Below are 14,058 nucleotides of genomic sequence, written 5' to 3' on the forward strand. Positions count from 1 at the left end.
TCCTGAGCTTGTTTGCCCGTCTCGAGGTGGCTGGGGATCCATGGAGTCCCAAGTCGCTTTCCGCGTATCTTCCAGAAGACCACTTTTCCTTCCCTCCTCTCAGTGTGTGGGGGGAGGTCTCGTAGATCAGTCCAATGTCGCCAGCTGTCCACGGACTCTCCGTCACTGCAACGTGGTCGGCCCCGCCTCTTCACGCATTTCTTGCCCCGGCCTCACGTTCTAACAAGCCCCCTCGCTCGGCCAACAGATCCGCGTCACGTTCTGACACGGCTTCTGCATAAGGACAGCCTGGTCAACGGTGTGATGTAGCACTGCTGCAGAGCCGGCATGGCCAGAGTTGCGTGTGCCCTGGCCCAATGCGTCTCGAGCTAGATCAGGCTCGATCGTGCTTCGTAGTACAAAGCGTTCGTAGAGCCATGCGATTTGATGGCTCCTCACCAGTGTCTGTGCAACATCGGCCGATGACGCGCCGCGCTACCCCAGAGCCTCGACTTCCACGGACCCGGGTCTGTCACCTCCGAGATGCGGAAGACTTCGTGTCATCGCTCGTCGCAATCTTCACGGTGGCTGTAGATCGGACTCTTGACCACATCAGACTCGTTGCCGGTCTCGCGAGGCGGTCATGGCAAATCCTCTCCGGTGCGTGATTGGACGGTCCTCACGATGGCCGTGACGCCACATGCGACTCGCAGCTCTCTGAGCCCATCTCGTTTTCGCGCTTCGGCGGCGGGCGTTACTAGCTGCTTCGCGCGAGACTGTTCTCTGATGTTGTGTCGCTGGCCGGGATTCGCCTTTCTTCCACGCCACAGCGGACCCTGCTCCCAGTCGAGCTATTGGAAGCGGGCCGAGAATTAGACTCTGCCTAGCTGGGGAGACGACCCTGAAGAACTGGACCCTGGATCTACATGACCATGCGTAGAAGGAGGGACGCGGACGCCGTCTTGGGGTATCACTATGGCAGAGTTCTGTGAGATTGCAACACCAAGGTCGCCTCTGGATGGGCCTCTGAAGCAGATCAGCAGACCACAATCTCCATCTCAGGCGTGACGCGCATGTCAAAATTTCGTAGCGCCGTGGTAGGCAGCGGTGCCATGTAGCAACTGCTGGTGCGTCGGGTCACCGGGTCTGTCAATGGCGGGCAGGGCTCGTCCGACGTCGCGGCGCCCAAGTCCCATCATGCCACAATGGCGGACATTAGCCTCGAGCGCTCCAGTCGCTGTGGCATCCGAACAGACTTGCAAGCCACTTCTTTCCTAGCTAGCCCATGGCGAAAATCCAGGCGTCCGCAGCGGCGAGCCGCATAGAACCTGGACGCCAAACTGCTCGTCATGGCTCGTGTGCGCGCGTCGGACAAGGCCGCCGTCGTCTCGGTACTTCCCGGACAATGCTTTGTACCCATTCGTCGTGCTTAGCTCCATATAGTGAGGGTAGCTGTGGCGGTCGAGTATTTCATCCTCGAGCCCCCTCGGCCCAGAGTCGTCTGCGGCGACCATGAAGCAGTACCGGTCTTGGAAACCAATCTCAGTCGTCGGCGCTCCGAGCTGTATCGTTCCGCATTGACCGCAATGACCCTTCTACCCTTCATGTTTCGTCCGGTGCAGGCCGTTGCCAGGGTGAGATGCATAGCCACGCTTGCCACGGCAGTCCCTGCTCCTTCGGCCGGACCGCCCCCGCCAATCTTCCATGCTTCAGCTGGTTCGGCCGCAAGCACGATGCCTCCCGGGTTCGTAGCAGCGGTCGGGCAGCTGGAGACGTTCATCTTGCCAGAGACTGTCACCGGCTCGGTCAGCGACGTGGCCATGGGTCGGTCGCTCATCGCGGCTTGGCAGCGCGACGGCATCCTCCAAGTCGCCATGAGCCCGCTGCAAAGGCGTCTTTATGAAGCTGCCAATGCCCAGAGCAGGCGTTTCTTCGGGAGACCGCAAGCCGAAAAGCAGGCTTGTGTCGATTCGCGGAGCTACTCTGGGTACGTTGCCTCGGGAGAAGAGATCACCGACGGCATCGCCGACTACTCGGAGATCTTCACCGTTACCAAAGACCTCGCCGCACGAGACCCAAGGGTGCGGAATCGCTGGCCATGCCACGGTCCATGCCCTTGGCCGGACCGCGAGATGAAGCGCGCCGTCAGTCGCTACATTGCCGATTTAGGCACGGCCGGCCAGAGGCTGCTGCAGCTGATCGAGCTGGGACTCCAAGTCCCCGCCGGTTCGCTGACGCAATATACCAACGATGGCTGGCATCATATGCGCGTGTTGCGGTAAGGCATCCCTGTCAATGCGGATTACTTGTATGCCGTCAGCTAACGAGTCAGGTTTCCGGCCCGGCACAAGACCAACGGGAAGGGCAAGGCCGGCCGCGGCATAGGGTCTCACACAGACTATGGACTCGTAGTGATGGCGGCTCAAGATGACGTTGGAGGTTGGTCTCGCGGCAGGCAACGTCTCGATCAACGCTGACGACACAGGCCTCTTTGTGCGACCACCGCAGGGCGAGAGTTTTGCCAACTGGCAGCAGAGCGCCGCCGGCATCAAGGAGGATGACGCCGGATGGCTGTATGTGCCGCCGACACCCGGTGTCTTTACCGTTTTCCCAGGTCAGTGTTTCAGGTCTCATCGTCGGCCATCGCTGACTGTCCAAGGCGACATGCTGCAGTACATGACCAACAACGTGCTGCTGTCGACGCCACACAAGGTCGGGCTCAACACGCGGGAGCGGTTCGCCTTTGCCTACTTTCACGAGCCCAACTTTCGCTCGGTTGTCAAGCCGCTGCCAGGGTACAACGCCAGCCAGGCACCCGTCGAGGGCATCCACTACGGCACCCACTTCACCAACATGTGCCTGCGTAACTACCCAGACCGCGTGACGACGAAGCGGCTGGCGGCGGAGGGCCGGTACCAAATGCTGAGCGAGTCCCGGCTCCGGTCAGGATGAGGCATTATCCGGTGGGGGCCAGTAGCAGCATGGTTCGATCTGTAGCGTTTGCGCTTGTTTGTCATGTAAATCGATGCGTCCAAATGCGTATGCCACATGCACAGCACCGATCGACTGTGGTGATGCTCGGAGCACCGGCGATCCAGCCGAGACCCGAGATCCACCCGGCGGAGCTGGCGAGATCAGATAACGGAGCCTGGTGCGCCGGGCCGCCAACGCGGTACAGCATAGACCTGCCCATTCGAGGCGCCGTGTGGTTGTGCGTGGAGCATGACAATCGCTGGCCCGACAAGTCAGTCTGTGTCTCTGTGTATGTGCTGCAGCTTGCATCCGTACCAGTGAGGGAGGGTGACCACCCACGTTCGAACGTATACTCGTAGTAAGAAAGAGCACTAGTGCCATTCTAATAAGATGATCCCGTGCACGACGGCCCGCTTGCAAAGGGTCTGCGCCATCCTGATGACGCGTGATGTCGGGAGATGAATTGCTGCGAGGCGGCCCATCCCGTCCCCGCGTCACTCGATCCGGAACGACTGCCTGTCCCAGCGCCGATCGTATCAGGGACGACTGCCGTCCTGTGGTAACGTCAGTTAGACCGACAAGGGCAACCAACGCCGCGGCGTGACGTTTTCCGACACAGACATGCCGGCATCGCAGGTTGGGGGTGGCATACTGAGTCATGAACCTCTGCAAGATGAGGTCGACGCAGACGAGTGCCGGCGATCGATTCGATCTCTTCGCAGACGGCGCAAGGGGGCCAAGCTGGGGGGGATGGAGGCTCTGGACTCCTCGAGACTCGCGTTGCATGAAGTGGCATTGGACAGCCGCCATGGCAGCAAGAGAGGTAGCTGACACAGCGGCACTGTGACTGTAGGCATGGAATGTACCAGGGGATTGAGTGCGGCCACTTGAGTTCGCACTGGTCTTCAAATGGGCATTGCCCATGCTCTGCCAAGTCGTCATGCGAGGCGCGTCACGCACAGTGTGCAAACCGGCGGGGTAAAGACGGACGTCCGAAGTACTCCACGTGCTGAGCGCTGCGTTTCCCACCGTGCCGTGGCTTCTTCAGGAAACGGTGGAGCCATCCACGGCGCTCCGCTGCGGTCTGAGATGACGCTGCACATTGACTGGTACCTACATTGGGGGCACTGGCTACTACCAAGTACCTAGTAGGTAGTACAGTGCAGGCAGTAGTGCAGCCCCCACGACTGAGTACCTCAGGTACCTCCGGCTAGATGGCCAAATTTTCTCGCTGGCCCGAATGGCATTGAGCGCTACCTATGAAGATCCCACCGCTGTCGGCAGCAATTTCGCCTGGCCCCACGCCAAACAGGGGCTTCCAAGACTCGACAGCCCGCTTGGTAACACCGGGCAGCTTCCTTCACTGGGCCGCGTTGAGTGCGCTTCTCCGTCCATCACCACCTGCCTCGACTCGACCTCCCCCCTCCTTTTCCTCCCCCCTTGCCGTCGTCCGCCGTCGATTTCCTCATTGTTGCTCATTCGTGGTGAAAGCCTCGTGGCTGCAATTGGGCTGTTGGTGCCATTGATTGCCTATTGTTCTCAGGGACCCGGCCCCGCGTTCCTCTGCCTCTTTTTTTTCCCTCCCTCCAGCCGCCGCGGACCCCAACGACAGACGACCGCCTTCGACTGCCGCTGACGCCACGCCTCGGTGCCCGACTGCTCGACGACCGAGACTGACATTACGGCCCTGCTGATCCATCCATGTGAGTGTTGTAGTCCTTGACACGCAGCTACAACAGCTCTCTGTTGTGGTCCCCCTCCTTTCCTCGCCTGCTGTGCAACCTTCTCGTAAGATCACCATCGCCGTCATTGCCATGGTTGTGACGTCGACGAGGGCACCGCCATCATGCCGTACCCGCGCATCATCACCCCTGAGACGCTGCCGCTTACGTCGGCGCTCGTGTCTACAGTCACTTACCCCGGATCGCTTCTAGATCGAGTCGATCAGGTTCCATCGAAACCCAGATGTCGTAAGCCGAAACGTCAAGTCGCTTTTGCCGAGTCGGTCGAAATGATATCTGCAAACCTCCTCCCGGCTCGCTTTCGCGGCGAGCCCGCTCTCTCTCACGCCTCCACGCCATCTCGCCTAGCCAAGAAGGTCGCGCCCCTGCTCCAGTTCCTGTCCCGACTCGCCTGCTCTCATCCCATCCACACAGTCGTCATCGTGGCTCTCCTCGCCAGTACCTCGTACGTCGGCCTCCTCCAGGAGAGCCTGTTCGACGGCACCAGGAACCTCGGCAAGGCGGACTGGTCCTCGCTCGTCGATGGCAGCCGAGACCTGCGCGCCGGCCCGGACACTTCGTGGAGGTGGCAGGGCGTCGAGCACGCCGTGGCAACCGCCTCCAGCTCCAGAGGCGCCGACCATCTCGCCCTCTTGACCCTCGTCTTCCCTGACACGCTCTCCACGAGCTCGCCGAGCACAGCCCCACGCCCCCACGTCGTCCCGACGCCGGGTAACCTCTCCGTCACCCCGCTGCCCTCGACCGAGAATCCCTTCACGGCGTACTCCCAGGACAGCATCCTCGCCTACTCGATGCCGTACGCGGAAGCTCCCGAATTCGTCACCGCGGTCCAGGAGATCCCTAACGTGGATGCCGAGGAAACGCTGACGCGACACGGCCGCGAGAAGAAGATGTGGATCATGAAGGCCGCCAAGGTCAACACGCGCAACACCATCATCCAGTGGGCCAGCAACGCGCTCGTCGAGTTTGTGGACCTGTTGAAGAACGCCGAGACGCTCGATATCGTCATCATGATTCTCGGCTATCTGTCCATGCACCTGACCTTTGTGTCCTTGTTCCTGTCCATGCGCCGGATGGGCTCCAACTTTTGGCTCGGCATGAGCACCCTCTTCTCGTCCGTCTTCGCGTTCCTCTTCGGCTTGGCCGTCACCGCAAAGCTCGGGGTCCCCATCAGCGTCATCCTGCTGTCCGAGGGCCTCCCGTTCCTGGTTGTCACCATCGGCTTCGAGAAGAACATTGTGCTTACGCGCGCCGTCCTCTCGCACGCCATCGAGCATCGGCGCGCTCAGGTCCAAGAGACCAAGGCCGGCAGGAAGACGGACATCCAGACGCAAAACGTCATCCAGTACGCGATCCAGGCTGCCATCAAGGACAAGGGCTACGAGATCCTCCGCGACTACGCCATCGAGATCTTGATTCTCGTCCTCGGCGCCGCCTCTGGCGTGCAGGGCGGCCTGCAGCAGTTTTGCTTTCTGGCCGCGTGGATCCTCTTCTTTGACTGCATCCTGCTCTTCACCTTTTACACGGCCATTCTCAGCATCAAGCTCGAGATCAACCGCATCAAGCGCCACGTCGACATGCGCATGGCCCTCGAGGCGGACGGCGTCAGCCGGCGCGTGGCCGAGGACGTGGCCAAGAGCCAGGACGAGTGGGACGGCGCCGGCCAAAAGAACGGCGACGGGTCCCTCTTCGGCCGTTCGATGAAGAGCAGCAGCGTGCCCAAGTTCAAGGTGCTCATGATCTCCGGCTTCATCCTCATCAACGTCATCAACATCTGCACCATTCCCTTCCGCAGCGCGTCGTCGCTGTCGAGTTGGCGCACGTGGGCGGGCGGTCTGGGCGGCGTCGCGTCCCTCCCTCCCGTCGACCCCTTCAAGGTGGCGTCCAACGGCCTCAGCTCCATCCTTGCGGCGGCCATGGCCACCGGTACGCCGACGCTGGTCACCGTCCTCACGCCCATCAAGTACGAGCTGGAGTTTCCCTCGGTACACTACGCGCTGCCCCCTTCCATCGGCGACGGCAGCCTCGGCCTCGGCGAGCGGCTGCACCTGAACGAGTACGGCGTGGGCGGCCGCGTGGTGGGCGGACTGCTCACGAGCCTCGAGGACCCTGTGCTGTCCAAGTGGATCGTCGTGGCCCTGGCCCTCAGCGTCGGCCTCAACGGCTATCTCTTCAACGTGGCGCGCTGGGGCATCAAGGATCCCAACGTCCCCGAGCACGCCATCGATCGAAAGGAGCTGGCGCGCGCGCAGAGGTTCAACGACACGGACTCGGCAACGCTCCCCCTGGGCGAGTACGTCCCGCCGACGCCTCAGCGGAGCGAACCCGCGACGCCGGCCGCCACGGATGACGAGGGCGACGTCCTGTCCATGACCAGGCTGAGGTCGGCGCCCTCGGTGCCGTCCGGCGAGCACCGCTCCAACGACGAACTGGACAAGATGCTCGTCGAGAAGCGCGCCCACGAAATGTCGGACGAGGAGGTCGTGACCATGTCCATGCGCGGCAAGATCCCCGGCTACGCGCTCGAGAAGACTCTCAAGGACTTTACCCGCGCCGTCAAGATCAGGCGCACCATCATCTCGCGGACCAAGGCGACGGCCGAGGTCACCAGCGGCCTCGACCGCTCCAAGCTGCCGTACGAAAACTACGACTGGGAGCGCGTCTTCGGGGCCTGCTGCGAAAACGTCGTCGGCTACCTGCCGCTGCCCGTCGGCGTCGCCGGCCCCCTGGTCATCGACGGCCAGAGCTACTTCATCCCCATGGCCACCACCGAGGGCGTGCTCGTCGCCAGCGCGAGCAGAGGCTGCAAGGCCATCAACTCTGGCGGCGGCGCCATCACCGTCTTGACGGCGGACGGCATGACGCGCGGGCCCTGCCTCAGCTTCGAGACGCTCGAGCGCGCGGGCGCCGCCAAGCTGTGGCTCGACTCGGAGGCCGGCCAGGGCGTGATGAAGAAGGCGTTCAACTCGACGAGCCGCTTCGCGCGCCTGCAGACCATGAAGACGGCGCTCGCCGGGACCAACCTGTACATTCGCTTCAAGACGACGACGGGCGACGCCATGGGCATGAACATGATTTCCAAGGGCGTCGAGCACGCGCTCAACGTCATGGCCGGCGAAGGCTTCGAGGACATGTCCATCATCTCCGTGTCCGGCAACTACTGCATCGACAAGAAGGCGGCCGCCATCAACTGGATCGACGGTCGCGGCAAGAGCGTCGTCGCCGAGGCCATCATCCCGGCCGACGTGGTCAAGAGCGTGCTCAAGAGCGACGTGGACTCGCTCGTCGAGCTCAACGTGTCCAAGAACCTCATCGGCTCTGCCATGGCCGGGTCCATTGGCGGCTTCAACGCGCACGCGGCCAACATCGTGGCCGCCATGTTCCTGGCCACCGGCCAAGACCCCGCGCAGGTGGTGGAGAGCGCCAACTGCATCACCACCATGAGGAAGTAAGTTTGGTACTCATCCTTTCCAGGGAACGCACGTGCTGACCAGACGTAGCTTGCACGGCTCGCTGCAGATTTCGGTCTCGATGCCCTCGCTCGAGGTGGGCACGCTCGGCGGCGGCACCATCCTCGAGCCGCAGAGCGCCATGCTCGACATGCTGGGCGTGCGCGGCTCGCACCCGACGAACCCCGGCGACAACGCCCGCCGCCTCGCGCGCATCATCGCGGCCGCGGTCCTGGCCGGCGAGCTGTCCCTCTGCAGCGCGCTGGCCGCGGGTCACCTGGTGCGGGCGCACATGCAGCACAACCGGAGCGCGGCGCCGTCGCGAACGGGCACCCCGGCCCCGCCGCCCATGACGCCCGTGTCGTTGGCCATGACGAGCGCGCAGGAAAAGTCCAACATGAGCGCGGCGGCGCAGCAGCGGTCGAAGCGGTAGGTGCGGGGACAAGGACGAGGACCGGAGGCATACATTTAGACGATACATGACGTTGGTGCTGGCCATACCATTATCCATATTTAATGCAACCATCCCTGGTTAGCTAGCTAGCCACAGGCGTAACTAGAATACGGGTTCACGACCAGCGTTCATGACAGTGCCTTGACTCTTGCCACCTCGTCCCCGTCTACGGACACGATCTTGACGCCCCTGGCCAAGATGTCGTCTCGGCACTGGGCCCACTTGTCGGGCAGGACCGGCCGAGTGCCCTCGGCGATGATGTAGGAGCGGAAGCCCTCGTCGCGGGCATGCTCGGCCGTCGCCTTGACGCAAAAGTCGGCGGCCAGCCCCACGACGAAGACGTCGGTGACGCCGGCGTCCCTCAGACGGGCCGCGAGCCCGCTGTCGCTCACGCGGAAGGGGTCGTAAAACGCCGAGTACATTTCCACGTCGCGGCGCTGGCCCTTGTCGACGACGCCCTGGAGGCGGGCGCGTCGCAGCTCGGGGACGAGCTCGGCGCCAGGGGTGCCGCGAACGCAGTGCGTGGGCCAGAGCGTGGTCTCGTAGGGCGGCGGGTGGCGAGCTAGGGGTTCACCATTCCCGTCGTTGCTGTTGCTGCTGCTGTTGCCGCTGTTGTTGGCGGTAGTGTCGTCGTCATCGACGGGGTAGGTGATGGTCGTGGACGAGACAAAGGGCTGAGCGCCGGGGTGGTTGGCGGCAAAGGAGACGTGGTCGGCGGGGTGCAGGTCGCGGGTAGCGAGGCGGACGGGAAAGGGGAGGTCGAGGAGGGCGTTGACGACGGGGGCGATGGAGCGGCCGTCGGGCACGGCGAGGGAGCCGTCCTAACGAAGGATTGGGGAGGGTTAGCGGATGGGAGGAGCATGAGGTGAGGTGAGATGCGATGCGTGGGGTGAGGTCTGGTGAGGTATAGTGGTGTTCGGTGAAGTGAGATACAAGGGTTAGGACGGTGGTCAAGACGAGGCAAGGCAAGACGTACGGGCGGGCAAAAGTCTTCTTGGAAATCAATCACCAGCAGCGCCGGCTTGAACGCACCGTCGGCGGCCATGGCAACGGATGGTTGTGAGTGGTGATCTGTGTTGCTTGCTGCGTTTAGGTGGTGTCACTCTCATCAGTCAGCAGTGCTTGCGGGTGTGATAGCGGGAGGGTTCGTTGGCTGTGAAGGCGTCAACGAGCCCAGTGCCCCAAGTCCCAAACGGGGAGCCGCACGCCGCCGCCGCAGTCGCCGGCCCCGCTTCGTCTCCGGGGCGCTCTGGTGGCCTCTGGGACCGCCGCAGCGCCTCCAGCACGGTCCATCTCCAGTACAAAGTGAGCACCAGATCTTTGCTTCATAATCTACTCACCGACATCCTCTCTGCTGTGTGCGGCTCGGCTCACAATGGTCGATTCCACGATACACCATACGCCGACACCGCCGTCATGGAGCGTCGTCGAATTCACGTTTTCCGATGGGACACCGATATGGAGCTCATCATCATGGGCAACAAGACATGCTTCATCGTGCGCTCAACCGAAGCGTACTTGGCCGACTCGCCTCAGTTGCAAGAGAGATACCTGTTCCTTCTTGAAGTCGCTCGAAACTTTGAGCTAGATGGCCATACTGTCGAGGACTTGTACGACTGGGCTGTTGAGCCGGTGCTCCCTGTTTTCAGGATCATACAGCCGCCAATGGGAGAAGAGCCGTCGTTTCTGCACGAGTATCTCTTTCCAACGACCCTGGCATACACTCTTCGCGCGGATTCTGGAAGACTCACAGCAGTTCCGGACGAAAGGGAGATACGGTCACGATTCGGTGTCGTCTTGCCCGTCGACTCATTTTCCACGTGGCCGTGTTTTCATCCTCGCGAGATACAACTCGTCCCTCCATGTTCTCCGGCGATTGGCCCGCCTCCATCTCAGACACCCAACAAAGTATTGATGAGCGATGGGACGGTCGCATTCTTGAAGCTTATTCATCAGGGTGAGAAGAGCATTCTCAAGCGAGAATTGGAGACCTACGCCAAATCAAAGCCAGTCCCATCCGCGACACGCTGCCCATCTCGCGTCTCCAAGGACTAGTCTGGGATGGGAGCAGCTGCATCTACGGACTTCTCCTAACCTACATCGACTGCAAGTGCGTCACGCTGGCTTGCGCCGCTTCCAAAGCGGACACGCCTGGTTCTCTGCGGGAGAAGTGGACAGCTCAGATCCAAGATGCGGTCCACGAACTCCACGGCGCGGGGATTGTTTGGGGCGACGCGAAGCCCGTCTTGATCGACAAGAATCAGGACGCTTGGATCGTGGACTTTGGGGGCGGGTACACGGAGGGCTGGGTGCCTAAAGCGTTGACAGGCACAGAGGAGGGGGATCTGGTTGCACTCGGGAAGATGGCGGCATTCATTGCCGAGGGGCGTACATAGCTCGGATGGACAGACCTTGTGAGCGAAGTCGTCTCCTGCGCTGAAAGGCGGCTGCGCTGTGGGTCCCAGGGGAGTCAAGTCACACAGCGGACAGAACAAGCCAGACATGGGGTCGGCAGAGTCCTGCGCCCGTGCCGAAGAGGAACTTGCGTCGCTACGTTATCGCACCCAGAATTCGCAACTTGATGCGGGTGGTTACACAAGGATGCATCGTGGAGGAGGTGGCGCACACTGCCGTCGCCCACGTCCTCCAAGTTCCATCCCAGTTCCAATAAGCCAACTAACTTGGTTAGCCGCCCCTCCTCTTGCGCTATAGGCACTGTACAGTACAGCATACCTGGCTCATAGGTCGCACGATTGATGAGCCGGAGCGGCAGTGTTAGTCGCTCCTTCCCCATCCCCGTTCCGTCCATCATGATGATCCGCAGCACAGACCGCGTCGAACCCCGCTCATCAGTGAGCCGCCTCGCATCCAGCATTCCAGGTCGCTCATCGGCTTTCATTTCATTCAGTTCCGTCCAGCTCAGCTCATCAAGTTGAAGCAGTCACAAGCATCAAATGCAGCGCGAACCGCCTCCGACGCACCTGCGGCCCCGACGCACGCGCAGCAACGTCTGCAGCGAGTGCCGCCGGCAGAAGCAAAAGTGCGATCGGCAGACACCATGCGGCAACTGCGTGCGGAGAGAGGTCGTCCACCTGTGCCAGCTTCCGCTTCCGCCGCCGCCGCCGCCGCCGCCGGGGCCGAACCACCGCCGACGAACCGCCCCGGCGGCCCGTACGCGTCCCCAACAAGATACGCCGTCCCGAGACGGTCGGAGGAGGAGGCTCATCAACGTGTCGCCGACGTACCACCAGCAGCAGCAACCCCCGTCGCGATCAAGGGCAAGCAGCGCCGATTCTCCCCACGTCGGCCGCCTCTGGAACACGCGCGGCGCCAAGTCGTACCATGGCAGCTCCTACTTCGGCCACCAGTCCGCCGCGTCCATCATGGACATGGAGAGCCCCGAGCTGCCCGTCGGCATCAGCGGGATCCACGCCAACAGCTCGCGACGCGACATCAGCCGCAATGAAAAGAGCCCCCACGACCACATCTGGGAGCTTGTCGGATACCTGCCGCGCCGAAAGGCCGTCGTCGACCATCTGGTGCAGCGCTATCTCGACGAGCTGAACCCGGTGCACGACTGCGTGCAGCCCGACGACTTTCGCGCCACCTACGACGCCTTTTGGGACCGCAAATGGGGCGACGACGACCTCACGACCGTCGACCTCCGGTGGCTCGCGCTCTTGTTCATGGTGCTGGCCTTTTCCGAGATGGTCGACTGCCCCATGGATGCGTCTCCCGAGACCCAGGAACGCTGCGAGGAGAGGTCCATCCAGTACTTTTGGGCCTCTCGAAAGGCCATTGTGCTCGCCCCGACCTTCTCGGGCGAGAGCCTCGACCTCGTCAGCGCCGGCATCCTCGTCAGCCAGTACCTCATCTACTTTGGGCGCAAGACGGAGAGCTGGCTCACCTCCAGCTTTGCCATCCGCATGGCGCAGGCGCAAGGCATGCACATCGACGGCGAGATCTGGGGGCTGCCGGCACGCGCCCTCGAGACGAGACGCCGCCTGTGGTGCAAGCTGTACGCCCTGGACCGGTCCGTCGCCCTCGCGGTCGGCAGGCCGTACACGATCCACAGCAAGCACTGCATGGAAATGGATGTCAAGAATGTGTGCATCGACGACATCGCCGCCGACGATGTGGACTCGGTCGCGCGGGAACTGCCCCTCAGCTCGCCGACGCGCAACGTGTATTACATGTACCAGCAGCGTTTGTCGACCATACTCGGCGACATCCACGACGAATGCTTCGGCATCTCGTCCCTGTCGGGCTCATACAGCACGTACGAAAAGGTCCTCGGCCTGGATCAGGTTCTCCTCGACTGGGCCGAGTCCCTGCCGCCCTATTTCAGGCTCGACGACCCGGACCAGTCTCTCGACGCAGGCAGGCCCTACCTCTACTGGCAGCGCATCTATCTGCACTCGGGCTACCACTTCGCCCGCGTCACGCTGCACAGAAAGTACGTGCTCCTCGTCTCCATCACGGACCGTTTCCAGCACAGCCGCGACGCCTGCATCAGCTCCGCCTGCGCGGATCTGAAGCTCAAGCTCGGCTTCCGCCACCTCAGCATGGCAAGCAGGCTCATGGCCGGCGGCGCCATGCACAACCTGTTCAACAGCGCCCTGGTACTGGCCGTCATCGCCGTCCGCGAGCCCTTGCTGCCGCGGACCGCCGCCATCGTCGAGGACCTGTCGGCGTACTGCGAGAAGCAGCGGACGGATCCGTGGGTCAACGCGTTTGCCCTTGCCGAGGTCAAGGTGATTGAGCTCTGCATTGCCAGTGCCGTGAGGGCCCGGCAAGAAGGCAGGGCGGAGAGGCTCGCCACTACGACCGCCGTCGGCAACGGGCGTGGCATGGAGGCCCAACACGCCCACGACCCGTTGGTGCAAGCCGTCAGCCCTCGCATGCCGCAGCCACAGGCGGCCTCTCTGGGCAGCGGGCCGGGCGTCTCTGCATCTTCGCTCGACTTTACCATTGGAGCCGCCGACGGCTGGCTTGACACGTGGTTTGGGCTCACGCGTAGCTTTCAGGAGCCCATCGACTACGACCTTTGGGAGGACCTCGTCGAAAACCTCGAAGCACACCCATAGCTTCGTAGTCGCCGTACGACTTGGGATGCATTCTACTATTGGGCAGAGCGATGGATGACATGCAGCCAGCGCGTGAGCGTCTCCAAGCCTAGTCAGGGAGATGCTTTGATTGGAAATCTGAAGGTAGATCTATCAACCACAGTCGATTCTAACCTCGGTGGCAGCTGGTTCATCTCCGGCTCCAGAGATTCCAAGGCTCACGACTGATCTATTCATTACACTGTCAAGTCCCTGGTCCCGGACTAATGCAACACTGCACCGTTGACCCTGGTCGGAGATGGCTCAACCGAGTTCGCCAAAGTCCCCAGTCCTGGACTAATGCAACACTGCACCGTTGAACCTGGCCGGAGATACCGCGGAGGGACGTGGCTGTG

The 14,058-nt window shown here is 62.2% G+C and overlaps 5 protein-coding genes across 6 annotated transcripts; 4 read left to right on the forward strand and 1 right to left on the reverse strand.

The window, feature by feature from the left end:
- Positions 1-1,368: 1,368 nt before the first annotated feature.
- Positions 1,369-3,013, forward strand: JDV02_008854 (uncharacterized protein). Its single transcript, XM_047990486.1, has 3 exons — positions 1,369-2,257; positions 2,312-2,418; positions 2,465-3,013. The coding sequence occupies exons 1-3, from the start codon at positions 1,566-1,568 to the stop codon at positions 2,929-2,931; spliced, it is 1,266 nt and encodes a 421-aa protein (XP_047846493.1). The 5' UTR covers positions 1,369-1,565; the 3' UTR covers positions 2,932-3,013.
- Positions 3,014-4,347: 1,334 nt separating this feature from the next.
- On the forward strand, positions 4,348-8,719 carry HMG1_2 (Hydroxymethylglutaryl-CoA reductase (NADPH)). 2 transcript variants are annotated; one of them, XM_047990487.1, is made up of 3 exons: positions 4,348-4,655; positions 4,887-8,142; positions 8,195-8,719. In XM_047990487.1, exons 2-3 carry the CDS (start codon positions 4,964-4,966, stop codon positions 8,574-8,576), a joined length of 3,561 nt encoding a protein of 1,186 aa, XP_047846494.1. In that variant the 5' UTR covers positions 4,348-4,655; positions 4,887-4,963; the 3' UTR covers positions 8,577-8,719. The 2 variants fall into 2 exon arrangements, with proteins under 2 accessions (XP_047846494.1, XP_047846495.1); XM_047990488.1 differs by having other exon boundaries at positions 4,348-8,142.
- On the reverse strand, positions 8,617-9,654 carry PNC1 (Nicotinamidase). Its single transcript, XM_047990489.1, has 2 exons — positions 9,574-9,654; positions 8,617-9,418 (listed from the first exon to the last, which is right to left on the reverse strand). Exons 1-2 carry the CDS (start codon positions 9,640-9,642, stop codon positions 8,726-8,728), a joined length of 762 nt encoding a protein of 253 aa, XP_047846496.1. The 5' UTR covers positions 9,643-9,654; the 3' UTR covers positions 8,617-8,725.
- Positions 9,655-9,693: 39 nt separating this feature from the next.
- JDV02_008857 (uncharacterized protein) lies at positions 9,694-10,835 on the forward strand. Its single transcript, XM_047990490.1, has one exon. It carries the CDS (start codon positions 10,014-10,016, stop codon positions 10,650-10,652), a length of 639 nt encoding a protein of 212 aa, XP_047846497.1. The 5' UTR covers positions 9,694-10,013; the 3' UTR covers positions 10,653-10,835.
- A 431-nt stretch (positions 10,836-11,266) lies between these two features.
- JDV02_008858 (uncharacterized protein) lies at positions 11,267-13,947 on the forward strand. The gene has a single exon (XM_047990491.1). The coding sequence runs from the start codon at positions 11,552-11,554 to the stop codon at positions 13,682-13,684; it is 2,133 nt and encodes a 710-aa protein (XP_047846498.1). The 5' UTR covers positions 11,267-11,551; the 3' UTR covers positions 13,685-13,947.
- The last annotated feature ends 111 nt before the right edge of the window (positions 13,948-14,058 follow it).

This window comes from Purpureocillium takamizusanense, chromosome 9, assembly GCF_022605165.1.
Source record: "Purpureocillium takamizusanense chromosome 9, complete sequence".
Taxonomy (NCBI): domain Eukaryota; kingdom Fungi; phylum Ascomycota; class Sordariomycetes; order Hypocreales; family Ophiocordycipitaceae; genus Purpureocillium; species Purpureocillium takamizusanense.

Bases quoted from the DNA above. Each gene is read 5' to 3' on its own strand.
- JDV02_008854 (XM_047990486.1), top strand. From the start codon at position 1,566: ATGACCCTTCTACCCTTCATGTTTCGTCCGGTGCAGGCCGTTGCCAGG. The intron at 2,258-2,311 runs GTAAGGCATCCC...CTAACGAGTCAG, and splicing joins CATCATATGCGCGTGTTGCG to GTTTCCGGCCCGGCACAAGA. The intron at 2,419-2,464 runs GTTGGTCTCGCG...CTGACGACACAG, and splicing joins GGCTCAAGATGACGTTGGAG to GCCTCTTTGTGCGACCACCG.
- HMG1_2 (XM_047990488.1), top strand. From the start codon at position 4,799: ATGCCGTACCCGCGCATCATCACCCCTGAGACGCTGCCGCTTACGTCG. The intron at 8,143-8,194 runs GTAAGTTTGGTA...GACCAGACGTAG, and splicing joins TGCATCACCACCATGAGGAA to CTTGCACGGCTCGCTGCAGA.
- PNC1 (XM_047990489.1), bottom strand. From the start codon at position 9,642: ATGGCCGCCGACGGTGCGTTCAAGCCGGCGCTGCTGGTGATTGATTTC. The intron at 9,419-9,573 runs GTACGTCTTGCC...ATCCTTCGTTAG, and splicing joins AAGAAGACTTTTGCCCGCCC to GACGGCTCCCTCGCCGTGCC.
- JDV02_008857 (XM_047990490.1), top strand. From the start codon at position 10,014: ATGGAGCGTCGTCGAATTCACGTTTTCCGATGGGACACCGATATGGAG.
- JDV02_008858 (XM_047990491.1), top strand. From the start codon at position 11,552: ATGCAGCGCGAACCGCCTCCGACGCACCTGCGGCCCCGACGCACGCGC.